General features: G+C 39.4%; 1 protein-coding gene across 4 annotated transcripts in view; it reads right to left on the bottom strand.

The window, feature by feature from the left end:
- The window catches only part of TNRC18 (trinucleotide repeat containing 18), a 282,299-nt gene that overhangs the window by 19,355 nt on the left and 245,192 nt on the right, over positions 1–17,752 (bottom strand). For 3 of the 4 annotated variants that reach the window (XM_072120909.1, XM_072120906.1, XM_072120907.1), the window contains exons 24-27: positions 6,969–7,085; positions 6,731–6,892; positions 1,718–2,919; positions 150–386 (exon numbers count right to left, since the gene is read on the bottom strand). In XM_072120909.1, coding sequence (XP_071977010.1) covers positions 150–386; positions 1,718–2,919; positions 6,731–6,892; positions 6,969–7,085 — 1,718 coding nt within the window. The remainder of the gene's footprint in view (positions 1–149; positions 387–1,717; positions 2,920–6,730; positions 6,893–6,968; positions 7,086–17,752) is intronic. The other variant, XM_072120908.1, reaches the window with a different exon arrangement.

The raw sequence follows: 17,752 nt of genomic DNA, 5'->3' as shown, positions 1-17,752 counted from the left end.
AGTTACTGCCAGGATCAGGCTCAGTCGCACAGGGGGTCTACTGAAATCTGGAGCCGACCCTGCTTTCCAATATGCAGAACTGGAAAATTGGATATAATTTTATTGTACAATGAAAAAATAATTATTTTAATAATATTCACTCGGCTTACCCTGCACTCATTAAGCTTTTTTCCAGGATTAGTCTCCTCTGGATGGTAAAACCATTTAACTCTCACAACCATGTTGTTTCCCCAAGACTCCCACATGCTCTGAATACATCCAATGTATGGCAAATTTGGGCGTCCAGCTGACAAGAACACTGCACAGTCCCCAATTCGTATGATTTCTTTTCCGCGGACTATTGCTTTGTAGAACAATTTCCGAGCTTTACCTTTCATTCCTCTCCTCTGAAGAGAATAAAAAGAATAATTATAGAGTGTTTTATTAAAGCAAAAGAACATTATATCCCAATTCATGTTGTCAAAATATTATATATATATATATATGTCATTATAAGTAAATACGTAAAATTAATCAAAGTGTATAACATTTAAAGCAACACTCTGGTTAGCAGTTTTTTCTTTCATTATGTACCTATTCTTCTATTTTCCCTATTAATTAATTTTTGCTGAAAATTTGTGGATCTTTAGAATTATCAAATAATATTTGAAATGGTATGCACAGTCTTATGTAACAAGAGCCAACACATTTAGGAAACCACATACAACAGATACTAGAGAGCAGAATGTGTTAGATACGGCTCTCTGGTATCAAAAATATACAACAATCTAAATTTAAGACAATGGATTACACATACAATGTTCAAAACATTAAAAAATTAATTATACATCATACAAGAATCACAGGCAAAAGTGATCATTGTATTAACCACCACCTCCTGTTCCACCAAAGAATAGTGATTATAAGCCCTTACTGAATGGCCTAGTCATCACAACATGAAAAAATGGTAATATGAATATATAGCCTAGAGAAAAAAAAGTCATGTACCAAGTCTATGTACCAAGCTGTGAATATGATATGAATCAATAAATCAGTCCTCAATATGAAGTAGGTGAGTAGATCTATGGGCAAAGTGTCTAACAACCAGTGGATATAAAATAAACACTACACGAAGTAAACACCAATGGCTGGACTAAAATAGTAAGAAAGCCAGGCCAGCAAACCAACAGGTGGCAATAACAAAACATGGTAGTAGGCTCCCCCCTCTACCTGTTCTCTAAAGTGAATCACGGATACTGCGGTGCTCAGAATGTTTTAATAATTACATGGATTATGTATGGATGCTTCACAGAACCAATTAAGCATCTATACACTATCCATATATCATATTAAAGGAGTGATTCTGTTTAATCTGGTGCCCAGGTTGAGGAGATTGAAGTTGGCCACTATTATGACCTTTCTGCATGGGTTTGTGCAAATAGGACGTATATAGCGTATGGTAGTAGTGAAGGATTCAAATGGAAAAAGGCAGGAACACACTGCACCACTTAGCAGGTTGGAGGACTGAAGTGAATAAAAACACAAGTAGCAGACCTTGACAGAGTGCCAGTAGCTGCTTTTCAGGGTTCATAATCTACTACTTATACTGTCTGTTTGACTTGCTTATAAAAGGTTACATCAATTGTCGTTGGTCCTCTTTTCTTTATTATGTGCTCTCAAAAAAGATGTTTTCTACTAAAATAGATTTAAAAATTCAACCATGTATAAAAATGGTTACCTGTGTAGGTTTACCAAACCACTTCCAGAGTTGTCGAGCAGGCAGGAATGCAGCAATTTTAGGTCTATTTTCAACAGAAGGCAGTCTTTGCCTTTTGGCTAGTTCCTTGGTAGTAGGTAGATGTATTCCTTCTCTCTTCTTTGGATTGCATTTAATACTCCTTTGCTGTTCTTGCTTTTGCTGTTTAATCTGTATCAAAGGTTTAGATGTGCTGCAAGGTTTGACATGTGGGTCTTTTTGAGTATCTGGTGGGATGGAATCAGTATGTGCAGCATCATCTTCTGAGCTGCTTGAGGAGGCATCATCTGTTAAGGATGAGGAAGAGGATGATGATGAGGAACTGGAGCTAGAAGAAGAAGATGTTGAACATGAAGAATGTGAGGAAGACAAGGATGACGAGGAGGAAGATGATGATGACGAGGAAGAAGAGGAGGAAGAAGAGCTGCCACTAGTAGAAGCTGAAGACTTAGTCGATGTTTTTGAGCTATTAGAACAATGTTGTGTCTTGTTCTTCCTTTTACTTCTCTCAACATCTTCCTCAGACTCTGAACTACTGTTACTGGCCACTAATTGGCATTCGTTTTTTTTCCCCCCATGTTTCTGCTCCGATACTATTTTTGAGTCACTGCCGGCAAGTTTAACTGACTCTGCGCTAGAAAACTTCTTGCTTGTCTGAGGCTTCAAGTCAGAATTTTTCTGCTTGTTGCAACCAACATTAGAGTAACAACCACCAGAGATTTTCTTGCGAGATTTTCTTGTTGTATTGTTATTCTCCAGTCTTAACATTGCCTCTTTAGTTTTCTTTGACTTTGGAGACATAACTCCTTCATGATCCAGTTTTACCAATAGCTGTCCATCATTTTTCTGATAATTGTTGTCAATAGGTTCAAAGTCTTTCTTTTCTTCTTGCTTTTTTCTTCGTTTTGCTTTCTTCTCTTTTAAGATAGTTTGATTGATTTCATTCCCAGATGGTTCACAGTACTGTTCCCCACTTCCTACATTTCTAAGATGAGCATTAGGATACATGTTTTTTAAAATGTTCATTTTTGTCTGCTTTCCAACATTTTCTGGTGTGGATATCTCTGTCTCAATTTTATCATTTTCATCTGTTTTTATGTTTGCATACGTGACTTTGACTTCATCTATTGCCTTAGCTGTCTCTATGGTGTTTTCATCAGCACCCTCTCTCACCAAAACATCTTCTGAAAGAGAAAAGTTAGATAGAAAATAGAAAAAACATCTAAGTCATAATAAATAAAGTTAAAACCTTTGTGAATTTTATCGTCTATCAAAATATAACAAACAGACTGGTCAATGCAATATCTTAAAACTCCACAACCCCAGTCCAGCATGCAGCACATCCACACGTGTTTAGCGTTCCAAATACACAACACATATTAAAGTGGTAAGCATTACATCAATGTGCTTTATTCCTACAGGTATAGTGTACACCAAACTTCACTGCCTTGTGGGTATTTTATGTCTGCAATATCTGAAGAATTATTTGGCTGACATTATTATCTTTATATCCTTCCATTTATAGTGTATAGTGAACTTTGATATCCATTGTCTAGTGAGTACGTACTTTATGTCTGCATTATCTGGAGAATTATTTTGCTGGTTTTATGAACTTTTTATCCTCTAATTGTGTATCGGGCTGTAGTCAGCCACTGTTTCATATCATTATTGTTATAATTTGATGATGATATCAGTATCTCCACATTATGCTATTCTTATGACTTGGCTCTATATGACCAGTCCTCTGCTTGAGCCACATTGGTTTTGTCACATACCTCTATGGTGTATATATTGTGAATAATATATCTCTTTATATTAGTAATTACAATATATATTATTTTACATTTTTTTGCAGTGTTTGACAAAGGTCTAGAGGGCTGAAACATCTGCTTGACCTCTATGAGTAGATGTCGGGTAGATGCGTCAGGTGTCCGCAGAGCAGGAACTAACGTCATTGGGGAAATCCCATCACCTGTTCACATATGGTATTTCTTAATGTTATCCAGTTACCCGTATATACTCGAGTATAAGCCGAGGCCCCTAATTTTCTCACAAAACCTGGGAAAACCTATTGACTCAAGTATAAGCCGAGGGTGGGAAATGCATAGGTCACAGCCTCCCTATTATACAGCTTGTCGGAGCCTGCCCCATAGTATATAGCCAGCACCTGCCCCCCAGTATATAGCCTGCCAGCCCATATCCCCCAGTATATAGCAAGCCCCCTGCCACAGCATATAGCCAACAGCTGGGGAAGGTGAGTTTTGATATATTTTTTCTTTGTGCTGAAAAACTAGGCTTATACTCGAGTATATATTCCATAACTAACTTAATGGAATATGGCAAAATGAAGACTTTTTTTCCATACAAAAGGTTTTCATTTATTAAAGCCTATTAAAACTTAATAAATATACAGGCAGTCCCTGGGTTACGTACAAGTTTGGGTCCGTAGGTTTGTTCTTGAATTTGTAAGTCAAAACTGTATATTTTATAATTGTAGATCCAGACAAAAATTTTTTTGCCCCAGTAACAATTGGAGTTTCAAACTTTTTTGCTGTAATGGGACTAAGGATTATCAATAAAGCTTCATTAAAGACACTGTACAGCTGATCATTGCATGGGACTATAGTAAAGCATTCAGAGAGCTTCTACAGAGGTCACAGTAGGCAGAAGGGTCCGTCTCTAACTAGGGGTCATCTGTAAGTCGGTTGTATCCTTAAGTAGGGGACCACTTGTATAAAATTATGGTATCCCTGTAATTTGCACAAACCCCAGGAATGAAGGGGAGGTATAATTCTAAATACACAGTGAAAGCCATAAAAACATAGCCCACAGGAAAATGGCACAAAATTGTTTTTTGTCAAGTTCACTGTATTTGGATTTTTTCCCTCTTCCCAGTACATGGCCTGGAAAATTTGATACCATCAATAGCAAACACAATTTGCTTTGTAGGAAAACAAGCCCTTATAAAGCTCAGTACACAGAAAAATAAAAAATGTATGTATTTTAAGAGGGGGGGTACAAAAAATTGAATCACAAAAACAAAAAAAAGGGCTTCAGCAGGAAGAGGTTAACGAAAGTGCCAGGGGAAGACCAAATGGCCACTTGACAGATCTGCTCCAGGGAGTCATCTCTGAATTCTACCTTGGACATGGCTGGTGTCCTGGAAGAGTGGGCAAAAATATACTCTGGGGCCAAATTTTAGAACATTTCATAACCCAGCTGAATGGCAATTCTGATCCATCTAGCAATTGCATTTTGTTTATGTGCGTCTCTTTTAATAGTTTTTTTTTTAATCAGATGTATTTGGTGTACTAATAAAGATTGAATTGTTTCTATGATTTTGGGCTATGAATCATTGGATATATAATATTTTGCTATAGTGGAGGTTCATTATGGGAATTATAATATGGTATTTGGGGTCCTCTAGATGTTGAGCCGTTGGATTTGGTAGAATACATAGACCGCGTCTGCAAGCTTGCGACACAAACTTCCCACTCTCCTGGCTGAGGAAATGGCTATTAAATTTTGAGAGTCAGAGGCTTTATAGAGATGCCACTCACAGGTTCAAAAGAGGAACGTGATAAAACCTGCAAGACTCACAATAGATCACGACGTTTCGGTGTATCCACCTTTTTTCGGATACACCGAAACGTCGCACCCTTGATTCACCATCGGAGTGCTGGTGCTTCTATTTAATTATATCAAGAATCAAGAAGATATCATATGATATGAGATAGATAGATAGATAGGATATAAATAGATAGATATGAGATATGATATCATATGATATGAGATAGAAAGATATGAGATAGATGGCTCTGGTGTGATTGGTCAGCAGCAGGCGCTTGTGATGAAGTGACAGGTAGCAGGCCCCGCCCATCCATCATGCTGATTGTAGTTTTTTTGAGAGCTGCAAACCATGGTTGCTATGGGCCAAAAAGGTACTAAATGAGGACCGAGAGGCAAAATACGTTGAGGAATGATTCCCAGGGACACCTGGAGAAGAATTTTGGGTTTTTTTTGCTCAGAATGACGGTTACACTTTAAGCCAAACAGGGGGCACAACTAGGAGAGGCTAAGCTCCATAGCAGACTTGTGAATGGGGCCCCTACTCCCATATTTGTACATGCAGTAGCTGCTGAACACATAGGGGAAGTACATGGCAGGAATTAGAGATGAGAGATCCCTAGTCCTGTCATTCTGCTGCTCCCCTCCCTCTAACCGGACATTTCTTATCTGAGCTGCCAATTCATACTTTATACTGTGGAAGATGTGTACTGTGTACCGATGCGCCACAATCCGATCGCGTGCACCAAAAACCCGGGGCAATTCAGGGCAATCGCGAAACCCGACAAAAATGCTTCCGACAGACCCTTAGTAAATGTGCCCCAATATGTATATATATATAATATGCACATACTTCATTTTTTAGTGTGTCAAGTCAGATGCCAGGGTTCCCTTACACTGAGGGCCCCATAGTGGCTGCTATCACTGCAGTTACGCCCCTGGGTCCATGTAACAAACGCATATCTTTCCATTATACCTTTTCTGCGTGTGGCCTCAACTTCTGAATTTGCCTAAGAAATACTAATGCAAAATCCTGATCAAATTCTGATCATGTGCAGATACCTTGAGAGTTCTATCTGGAGAGGAGAGGAACTTTTCCCAGAGTTAAAGCAGGAAATTTTGCAGGGCCATTGTATGGCATTTTTTTTCCAATACAACAGGTAGAGGATGATTTTTCATAGTTGTACTAGTAGAGGGAATATTTCTACTAAACATTCCTCATTCCCTATGATGTGTTTTACTGGTTGCTTTTTAGGCACCTCTTTCCCCTTAAATATTGAAAAAAATGGAGAGGTATATGCGGTGGGAAATACATCCCCACAGACGGACGTGTGAATGCACCCTAAGGTTGTATTTGCCTAATTCTAAAAATGTAATTTCCAGACATATAAAACCATATCATTTTACCATGTAATTAAACAAAATTACCTAAAATCTGGTTGGTGCTTGGTTTGCGCCCTCTAGGTTTTCTATTCACTATATTTTTTTCAGAAACATTTTTATTGTCCTTTATATCAGTTTTATCTTTGCTAGGCTTTCGAATCTTTCTTTTCGCACTAGGTATTAACAGTGCAGGTGATGGTTCTGCACCTGAAAAAAAAATAGCAAAAGGCATTATTATTTATTGTTAAAAAAAAATTATATGTAGAATTTTTAAAATACTTACACTGAATTTTATACTCTGGAGGTAAAAGACGGATATGCGATAATGGAATTCGCCCTGTATCACCATCATCAAACTCTACAGATACAAGATCAGTATCCTCATCTTGGTCTATATTACCTGCAATATAAACACAAACAATTTGTAAGCCGTTGGCTAGTAAAATCCCGGAGGGGATGTACATCTAACACACATTGCTAAAATGGGTAAGATGAAGGAAATCCAAAATGCTAGTTTCTCACCAAACAACTATGTGTGCTGAGCATTATTTAAGTGCTGTGGACTGGGCTGGATCTTTTTTAGGGAATGGCAGCTAGGGAGGTATTGGGATTTGTCATTCCCATCTCCTCCTGAGGAAACTCGGGTGTCTGGGATTGTACTGAGAAAACCAAGGAGAGGGTTCTCCAAAGGTTTGACTGGCCAGACATGTATAGGGAAGGCATATTTTAATGATCCATAACACAAAATATAAACAATTGTACAAAATAATCAGATTCTTAGAAAAATTCTCACATCCGCTTCATAAATTTCACCGACATGCCCCTTTCCCTAGGACACTGTCCCCTGCGAGAAAAACTATGCAATTGTGGAAAGAGATCTCTTAGCCGTAGAGTGGGCATTGGATGCCCTGAAATACTACCTGCTAGGCAGAAAGTTAGAGAACTCTTACATGGATGAAACTAAATAAGGATAGAAATGATAGAGCACAGACCAGGGAAGTTATTAGGAAATGTTGATTCACCGATGCGGGTACATTGTATGAAGGCCACAAATGCCCAGCTGCCCAGTCTGGAGGAGAGGAGGGGGATATGTAAGCCAATGGCTGCTAAAATAGAGGGGATGTACATCTCACACACATTTCTAAAACTGGTAAATGTGGGAAATCCAGAATGCTTGTTTCTCAGCAAACAACTATGTTTGCTCAGCATTATTTAAGTACTATGCACTGGGCTGGATTATTTAGGGAATGGCTAGTAGAGGGACTTGCCATTCCCATCCTCTCTAGTGTCCACCTTGTGGACACTCCTGGGAAACCTCAGGTGTCTGGGATAGTGTTCGATAGCAAGCAATAAGAAGTCTGCTAGCAGAGCAGACAATGGCAGAGCTTGGCTGGAAAGGTGTTTGCTGCTGCTGCTGGAGACTCTGACTGTCTGAATTTTATTCTATTATAGGTGAGCTAACCGATTTCTGTTTAGTTAGAGCTCAGATGGGCAGGTGTTATGGTTGTACAATGAAAAGTTATACAATTTTCCCATATACCTTCTGTATCAATTCCTCACGGTTTACTAGATCTCTACTTGTGGTCAATATATAGAAAGCTTAATTGTTTATTGCCAGTGGACAGAAATTTGACAATGACCACACAGGTGGACTGATCATTATACTCCACAACACTGATTAACCCCTTAACGCTGTACAGCACAGAGGTGCGGGGGGTGTATGAAGAGGGCTAATAACCGCGGTTGGGGCTTGCACCGATCGCTGCTATTAACCCTTCCGATGCTGCCGGAAAAGCTGCCGGCGGCATTTAAAAGACGGTGGCGTGTGGGCGCCACCAACTTGGATCCGATCATCGCTGCATGGGCTGCATGGTTTCTGCAGATTCATGGCTGCAGCATGGGCTGCATGGTTTCTGCAGATTCGTTACAATGAGCCAGTGGCTCATTGTAATGAATACTATGCAAAAATGCCATATACTACAGTACAGTAGTATTGGAGTATATGGTAGGAACAATCAGACCATCTAGGGTTAATGTACCCTAGAGGTTCTAAAAAAAATAGTTTAAAAAATAATTTAAAAATATTTTAAAAAAGGAAAAAAGTTCAAATCACCCCCCTTCCCCTAGAACTGATATAAAATGTACTAAACAGTAAAATTCACAGACACAATAGGTATCAGCGCGTCCCAAAATCTATCAAATTATTAAAACAGTTATTGCCGGCAGTGACCCCCCTAACGGAGAATAGTGCCCAAATGTCCGAACCGCGACTTTTACACCATTTTACATAAATACATCACATAAAAAATGGAAAAAAAAGTAAAAGATCAAAATGTCACATATTTTGCAAAAAAAATGACACCTAACACAGCTCCCTACACCAAAGTATGAAAAAGTTATTAGCCTCAGAAGATGGCAGATTTTCTTTTTCATACACAATCGTTTAACTTTTGAAAATGTATTAAAACTGAATAAAACCTATATAAATTTGTTATCACCATGATCGTACCAATGAATAAAGTAGAGGTGTTATTTCCAAATGTGCACAGTGAAAGTGGACTTGTATCTGTGAAATGAATTTTTGTTAATAACAGTAAATAAGAGAATGTGTTATTTTGTTGTGCCGAGTACATATAAGAAACTTGTATTTGTGGGAATACCTCTTTAACCCCTACGCCCTGCAGCCCTTTTTCGTTTTTGCGTTTTAATTTTTCACTCCCCACCTTCAAAAATCTATAACTTTTTTATTTTCCATGTACAGTGCTGTGTGATGTGATTGCACTTCAAATTGGTGGTATTCCATGCCGTGCACTGGGAAGCAGGAAAAAAAATCCAAATGCGGTGAAATTGGTGAAAAAACGCATTTGCGCCACTTTCTTGTGGGCTTGGATTTTAAGGATTCGCTGTATACCTTTAAATGACATGTCTACTTTATTCTTTGGGTCGGTACGATTATGGGGATACCAAATTTGTATAGGTTTTATAACGTTGTCATACATTTACAAAAATTAAAACCTCCTGTACAAAAATGTATTTTTAGATTTTGCCATCTTTTGGCACTAATACATTTTTTGAAGCCGCCGCCAGCAAAGCTAGCACCAACCGCTGGTGTTACCAGTAAGCCTTTGCTGGTTATGGGTAAGACTTACCGGCTATGGAGAGGGCTCAGCCTGTGAGCCCTCTCGGTGCACCCGCACCCGGCATGTGACTTTTGCATCACATGTCGTTAAGGGGGAAATCTCTATGACAATAACGAGCCGTGCAAGTAAACATTGAAGCTTTCTATATAATGACAGAGAAACAGAGATATGTATAATTTTTCATCATGCAAACAATAACATTAATTTGCCGAAATGACAGCTCTGTGCTCCAAAGCATGGCACAAAGCTGCTAATGCTGTATGAAGAGGGCTCACGGGATGAGCCTGTCAGGCTTCTGTGGTAGTGAACCACCTAAACCAGCGCGGACGATGACACAAGCAGACACCTGGGACCGGAGTCTAAGTGGCACCTGGTCTTCACCAGAGCTCGCTGCAAAGCAGGTTGGTCATGCTGCGGCGTGGTGCCACCAGGTCATTCCACAGGTGAGATTTGTCCACGGTGGCAGCCAAGGTCGAGGTACAAAATCAGCAGACAATATTGTGGTCGGGGACAGGCAAGTGGTAACGGTTCAGGGTCTGGGATTGGGCAGGAGGTCAGGGCTGGCAGCAGAGGAGCAAGGTTGGTAACAGGTCCGGGGTCACAACAGGAGGTCAACATACAGGTAACAGCTTTTTCAATGGCATATAATGCAAAGATCCGGCAGGGGATGCTGAGAGAAGACGACTTTTATGGAATCCCGGGAAGTGGCCAGCGCTTGCTCTTTAAATTTGTGAGTGCCAACACGTGCGTCCTAGACAGCCGGGTGCGGGTTGCAGGGGCACAAGTGACAGAGCCCTCGTCATACAGATGTGTAAGATTCGAGGCTGCATGGTTTCTGCAGATCCGTTACAATGTGCCAGTGGCACATTGTAATGAATCATGTGTAAAAAGGCCATATGCTGCAAAACAGTATAATAAAAAGCCTGCTGGTTACAATTAACTGACAACTACTGTACAGTAATATCAATCACTCATGTTATAGGGATTTCCTTGGCTATAATAATAAAGCAATAAAATTCATTGAAAAGGTCCATTATCAGATTGGCGGAGGTCACACCTGGTCATTTGAAAGGGAGCAAATCTACAGTTACAGTAAGTATTGCTCCCTTTTTCTCTTTGGGTCACAGGGATAACAAATTTGTATAGGTTTTTTGTATAGGTTTTATAATGTTTTCATACTTTTACAAAAATTAACACCTCCTGTACCAAAAAACATTTTTGGATTTTGCCATCTTCTGGCGCTAATAACTTTTTTATACTTTGGTGTACAGAGCTTTGGGTGGTTTAATTTTTTGTGACTTTTGATGACATTTTCAATGTTATCATTTTAAGGACTGTAAGACCTTTTGACCACTTTTAATAGAATTTTTAATATTTTTTTTTAAATGGCAAAAAAGCGCCATTTTTGAATTTGGGCACTATTTTCTGTTATGGGGTTAAGTGCAGTGAAAAACCGTTATTATATTTTGATAGATCGGGCATTTTCGGATGCGCCGATACCTAATGTGTTTATGATTTTTACTGTTTATATTTATAGCAGTTCTAGGGAAAGTAGGAGTGATTTGAGTTTTTATGTTTTTTTATTACAATTTTTTTAAACTTTTTTAAAATTTTTATTATTACTATTTTTCAGACTCCCTAGGGTACTTTAACCCTAGGTTGTCTGATAGATCCAACCATATACTGCCACACTACAGTATGGCAATATATGGGGATTTTCCTTCTCATTCATTACAATGTGCTGATAGCACATTGTAATGAAGGGGTTAAAACGAGACAGCCTCGGGTCTTTGGAAGACCCAAGGCTGTCATGGTGACAGATCGCTGCTCCCCGATGACGTCAGGGGGAGCAACAATCCTTGGCAAGATGGCGGTGGCCATGCGCTGCCATCTTTTTGAAGCCGCTGGCAGCTTCGCCACGGGAAAACACCCGATCGCAGGTGTTACCGGTAAGTTTTTGCCACAATATGCAGCAAAGACTTACTGGCTATGGAGAGGGCTCTGCCCGTGAGCCCTCTCCATGCAACCGCACCCGGCATGTGACATATTACTACATCACATGTCGGTAAGGGGTTAAAGTGAGGATTTCGGGTGCGATTTTTATATATAAAAATCTCTCACAACGGCATTTTTAACAGTTAATATCTCAATTTTCCTGACACAAGGTTTTTTAATAGGAAAAAAGAAGTGATATTCTATGGGGGACATGTCTCTAAAATGCACCACAGAGATACAAAACTATGATACATTTGGCAGCTCTTTTTTCCACCTTATTTATGATCCTGTCTTTTTACTTGTGATACATGTTCAGTTTTTCCTATCCTGGCAGGCGCAAAGTTTGCCTTCTTTTCGAGATTTTTTTGTTGCAAATGTCTCAAAATCCACATGGACACAAGCCAAGTGAGGGTGTTATAGACAGGAGTGGACACTTCTGTTGCTTTGGGATTTAACATGTTGCGTTTTTAAAGCATTTTGAACATTTACAACAGCTAAGGAGAGGTGATTTTACATTACTGTTAACAGTTGAATTTACAAAACGCATAGTAAACGCAATGTAAACACATGCGTTAACGTTGCGTTTATATTGCGTTCTGTAAGCGCAAATGAAGTGAAAAGTCGCACAGAACATCTATGAAAAGTAGTACTACTGTGCTGTGTCAATGTATACAGGATAGGAGTAGTAGTACTGTGCTGTGTCAATGTATACAGGATAGGAGTAGTAGTACTGTGCTGTGTCAAAGTATACAGGATAGGAGTAGTAGTACTGTGCTGTGTCAATGTATACAGGATAGGAGTAGTAGTACTGTGCTGTGTCAAAGTATACAGGATAGAAGTAGTAGTACTGTGCTGTGTCAATGTACACAGGATAGGAGTAGTAGTACTGTGCTGTGTCTATATATAAAGGATAGGAGTAGTAGTGCTGTGCTGTGCCCATAAATACAGGATAGGAGTAGTAGTGCTGTGCCCATAAATACAGGATAGGAGTAGTAGTGCTGTGCCCATATATACATGATAGGAGTAGTAGTAGCACTGTGAAGTGTTCATATATACAGGATAGGTGTAGTAGTACTGTGCTGAGTTCATATATACAGGATAGGAGTAGTAGTACTGTGCTGTGCCCATATATACAGGATAGGAGTAGTAGTACTGTGCTGTGCCCATATACACAGGATAGGAGTAGTAGTACTGTGCTGTGTCCATATATACAGGATAGGAGTAGCAGTACTGTGCTGTGCCCATATATACAGGATAGGAGTAGTAGTACTGTGCTGTGCCCATATATACAGGATAGGAGTAGTAGTACTGTGCTGTGTCTATATATAAAGGATAGGAGTAGTAGTGCCTGCTGCTGGTTACTGTAACAGCAGGGAGTCTATACTTTACCTCCAGGACTGTCATTCAGCCTGATCTTGATGAGAACACTAACAAAGCTCCAATATACCAGTATATGGTAGAAGCGATCAAGCACCCAAGGATTAAAGTACCCTTGGATGTCTAAAAAAATAAAATAAAAAACCTAACAGTTCAAATCACCACCTTTCAATAGAACTGATCTAAAGTAAATAAACAAAAAAAATCATAAACAGGTATCGCCGCATCCCAAAATGCCTGATCAAAATATAAAAACTTATTTTTATTTCGCAACTCAAAAAATGTTATAAAAAGTAAACAAAAGCTTGTAAAGTCTCCAAAATAGTAGCAATGAAAACGTCATCTCTTCCTGCAAAAAAATGAGACCATAAAAATATCTGTACAATGTAGTATGAAAAAGTTATTAGCACCTAAAGCAAATGTAAGAATTTTTATTATACTAAAGTTTTCATCTTTTAAAATCTATTAAAACCTATCTATCTAAATGTGGTACCCCTGTGATTGTACCAACCAAAGGAATAAAGTGGAACTAAAGTGGCGCAAATGTGTTTATTTGCCAATTTCACCACATCTGGAATTTTTTTTCCGCTTCCAAGTCGTTAAGGGGTTAATAATACTGGAAAACTACCTTGTTGAAAACTTTAGTTTAGTAACATGGAAATTAACTTGAGAGGCTACTGGAGCATTTATTAGACTGGTTGGGCACTTGGGAGCTAATAATAGTGCCAATCTGTTCTAAGTGGGAGTAGGCCTTGTGTAGTAAAAAAGAGCATGGCGTCATCCACACCTAATTTGTTACTGTATGCAAATTGTAGTGGATCAAGTTTCCCCTTCAAAATCTCCTTCACATAATATCGTATTTCGAGGGTTAACATAATATGGTATGTTAGGGGGAATGGCCTAAAGTTACTAAAGTTGGTTGGGTATTTGAAACAGCATCACATATGACAGTTTTTAGATTTCCAGAACTTTCTCTTGGCCTAGTGCTTTTAGAAGTCTTCCGTCAGGACCAGCTTTATTTGGTTTAAAGGGGTTTGCCCATGAAAGAAAGCTCTCAAATTTTAATCCCCTAGTGATGTTTACACAATAAAGATATTTTTAACCCCCCATACTTTACAAATTTACTCAGTTTTATTGCTGCTATAGCTCCTATAAATTAGTGATGGAGTGTTATTATTAAGTTAGTAGCTGTCATGGTTGCCCTCTGGTGGACATCACTGTACCGGTCAGAGAAGCATTTGAAAAAATGGTTCCGTCATTCAACTTCCTTTCTCCCAGTCTTCCCTATGTCTGAGATTGTCCCGAGTACCTGTGATCTTTCTCATACCATCCCAAACCTCCTTTGTGTCCTTCTTAGCTAGGTTGCCCTTTAATGATAATTACTCATCCTTGCAGTCATAGATTTTAGTTCTCAGTTCTGACTGTATCCTGCTGAGGGCTGCTCCTAAATGCTATCTTTTACCTATTAAGCAAGGCTTTTAGCTCCTTGGTTACCCAGGGTTCCTCAGAGTCCAAGCAGAACCTCAGATAGCCAGTAACACTGTCAGCCCAATCACTGATGTCACTCTAGTCAGTTAACCCAAGCCAGTCTCTAGCTTCCACAACTCTGTCATCTGACCACCTGCTTATCGTTTTGGGTATTGTGGATATTCTTTTGACTATCTGTTTGTATATTGGTTTGCCTACTATTATGTTATGGTCAGATCTGCCCAGTGGGAAGTGGATCACTGTCTTGTATGCATCCACTACATTTGCAAGTACTAGATCCATCTGTGATCTCTTGTTGCATCATGTACATTATGGTAGAATCTGAATTCTACCATAGAATATGGTAGGATATCCTGGGATATGGCTTGATTGAAATCGCCAAGTAGAAGGAACAGGGAGTTAGGGTGTTTGTTTTTTTTCTCACTGATAATATCTAGGATTTCACATGCTGTGTGTGTGCAGATGGGGTCATCTAAATATCCCCAAGGACTATTTTTTGTAGTCGCTGTCGTATTTGCACAAGGCAGCCAATCTGATTGTGAATTGCTCTAAGATTGCCCATAACAAAAGATGGGACAGAGGGCTTGTGTGCATTTCTTTTTTCCTTGATCTTCTTACCTGCTCTGTTGCCCATCTGCCTCTTCCAAATATTATGGGAGTGCATACAAAGCAGGAAGTTAACACAGGCAAGGCACACATCTGGCCAAAGCTACATAAGAATTTCTGCAGTACTCAAGGTTCCTAAGAGCACAGTGACCTCCATAATCCTCAAATGGAAGAAGTTTGGGATGACCACAACTCTTCCTCGACCTGGCCATCCAGCCAAATTAAGCAATTGTGGAAGAAAAGTCTTGGTGAAAGAGGTAAAGAAGAACCCAAAGATCACTGTGTCTGAGCTCCAGAGAGGGAGTAGGGAGATGGGAGAAAGTTCCACAAAGTCAATTATCACTGCAGCCCTCCACCTGTCCGGGCTTTATGGCACATTGTGCCAACAGAAGCCTCTCCTCAGTGCAAGGCAAATGAAAGCTGGTCTGATGAGATGGAGATTGAACCTTTTGGTGTTAATTCTAAGCGGTATGTGTGGAGAAAGCCAGGCACCACTCATCACCTGCCAAATACACTCTCAACAGTGAAACATGGTGATGGCAGCATCATGCTATGTTTTTCAGCTGCAGGGACAAAATGACTGGTTGCAATTGAAGTAAAGATGAAAGCAGCCAAGTACAGAGATACCCTGGATGAAAACTTCTTCCAAAGTGATCTGGACCTCAGACTGGGCTAAAGGTTCACCTTCAAATAAGACAATGACCCTTTGCACACAGCTAAAACAACAAAGCAGTGGCTACAGAACAACTCTGTGACCAATCTTGTCTGGCCCAGCCAGAGCACTGACCTAAAAACAATTGAGCATCTCTGTAGTTACTTGAAAATGGCTGATCACCAAAGTTCACCATCCAACCTGAGGGAACTGGTGAGGATCTGAAGGGAAGAATGGGAGAGGATCCCCAAAACTAGGTGTAAAAAACTTGCATCATTCCCAAGAAGACTCATGGCTGTACTAGCTCGAAAGATGCTTCTACTCAATACTGAGAATAAGTATTGCTAAGCTGCTAAGGACTTTAGGAAAGACTATACTTTAAAACCAGAACTATCATAATTCATACATTTCAACTACTTGATCAAAGTTCTCCAATACCTCTGGGTTGTCAAGTGCCAGAATCAGGAAGTAAAAAAAGTGCCAGAATCAGGAAACCAAATAAACATTGGACAGTTGGAACAATGTTTGATTGTGTTCTGTATAGCTAAATTGGTAAATTTATGTGGGGGGATTTGCTGGTCATATCTTCTACTTAGGAGACTCCTAGGAGAAGATTTGAAATATATAAAAAGTATGTCCCCTCAACCCCACACTTTAGTACAGATGTGGCTCACATGACAAAGTAGGTGGGATTAGGAAGATATTGAAAAGGGCATACCAGGATTTACTCAGATCCAGGGAGAAGCAATCCACTCTGCAGAGCTGTTACAGGATTTCATAGGTTCTCCTTTGGGGTCTTTTTGCCAATTAAATTGGTAAGAGGTCTGTTTTTCTCTATTGTATCAACTTTTGTTTTGTTTTTATTTTATACATGTCATGTGTATTCCATCCTTTTGTAACCTAATATACCTTTGCGTGTTAGACTGTCATTTAAATAGTTTACTCCTTGTTGCTCTATATTAACGCCTCTACCTTTTGAAATGTAAATTACCACTGAGCCACTTTGCCTTATGAGTGTCTGTGTACTAGCAGTTAGCTCTAAGAAGTGTACCATACCTAGAGGAGTTTGTTTCAATGTGTAGTCCTGGGTGCTTGCCGTGCCATTTGAATGAAGTATTTTTCAGCATTTACTAAGGAGTGCTTCTGTTTTACATTTTTATCTCAATTGGGGCAGAATCCCCAACGGTGAACACCCACATATTTTGACGTGTAGTCTCACTTTTACATTTATGCAGCTGGGTGTAGTCCTGGTTAGTTATGAGTGAACTTGAACCACAAAATTCAGGTATGTACCTAATTTGGGCTGTTTGGCACCCACAAAGCCCAAAGCCGAACAGACGTTTTTTAAGCTATGGGATTGTGTTGGAGAAAAAGTGGCAAGCTGATTGATTGCCTGCTGAGCAGCCAATCAATCAGCTTGCAGCCCCTTACTAACAACAGGAATGTCCTCTGTGGTCATGACTGTGATTAGCCAGGCGTTCATGTGGCTTTACAGTATAAGCAATGGAAAGAAGACAAATATATATATGGCACTACACAGGCGCTGGTATCAAGGTACCGTCCTGGAGTATCTCAACACCAGTAATAAAATTGACACAACTCCCTTTTCTTTATAAAACAGGCTAATAAAACCAATAAAATTATGTCCAAAATGCCATTTTTCAGACAAAAAAATGGACTTGCACCTAGTCACATTATGCATATAAGTTATTTAAATACACATTGTCAAATAGCATATATGGGTGGTGAGAATTTAGTGGGTGGACATATAGGAGTGTTTATAGGAGAGTATAAGAATTAGAAAATTTA

The sequence above is a fragment of the Engystomops pustulosus genome, chromosome 8 (assembly GCF_040894005.1).
Source record: "Engystomops pustulosus chromosome 8, aEngPut4.maternal, whole genome shotgun sequence".
NCBI classification, from domain to species: Eukaryota; Metazoa; Chordata; class Amphibia; order Anura; family Leptodactylidae; genus Engystomops; species Engystomops pustulosus.
This window is presented reverse-complemented; position numbering and strand designations above follow the sequence as displayed.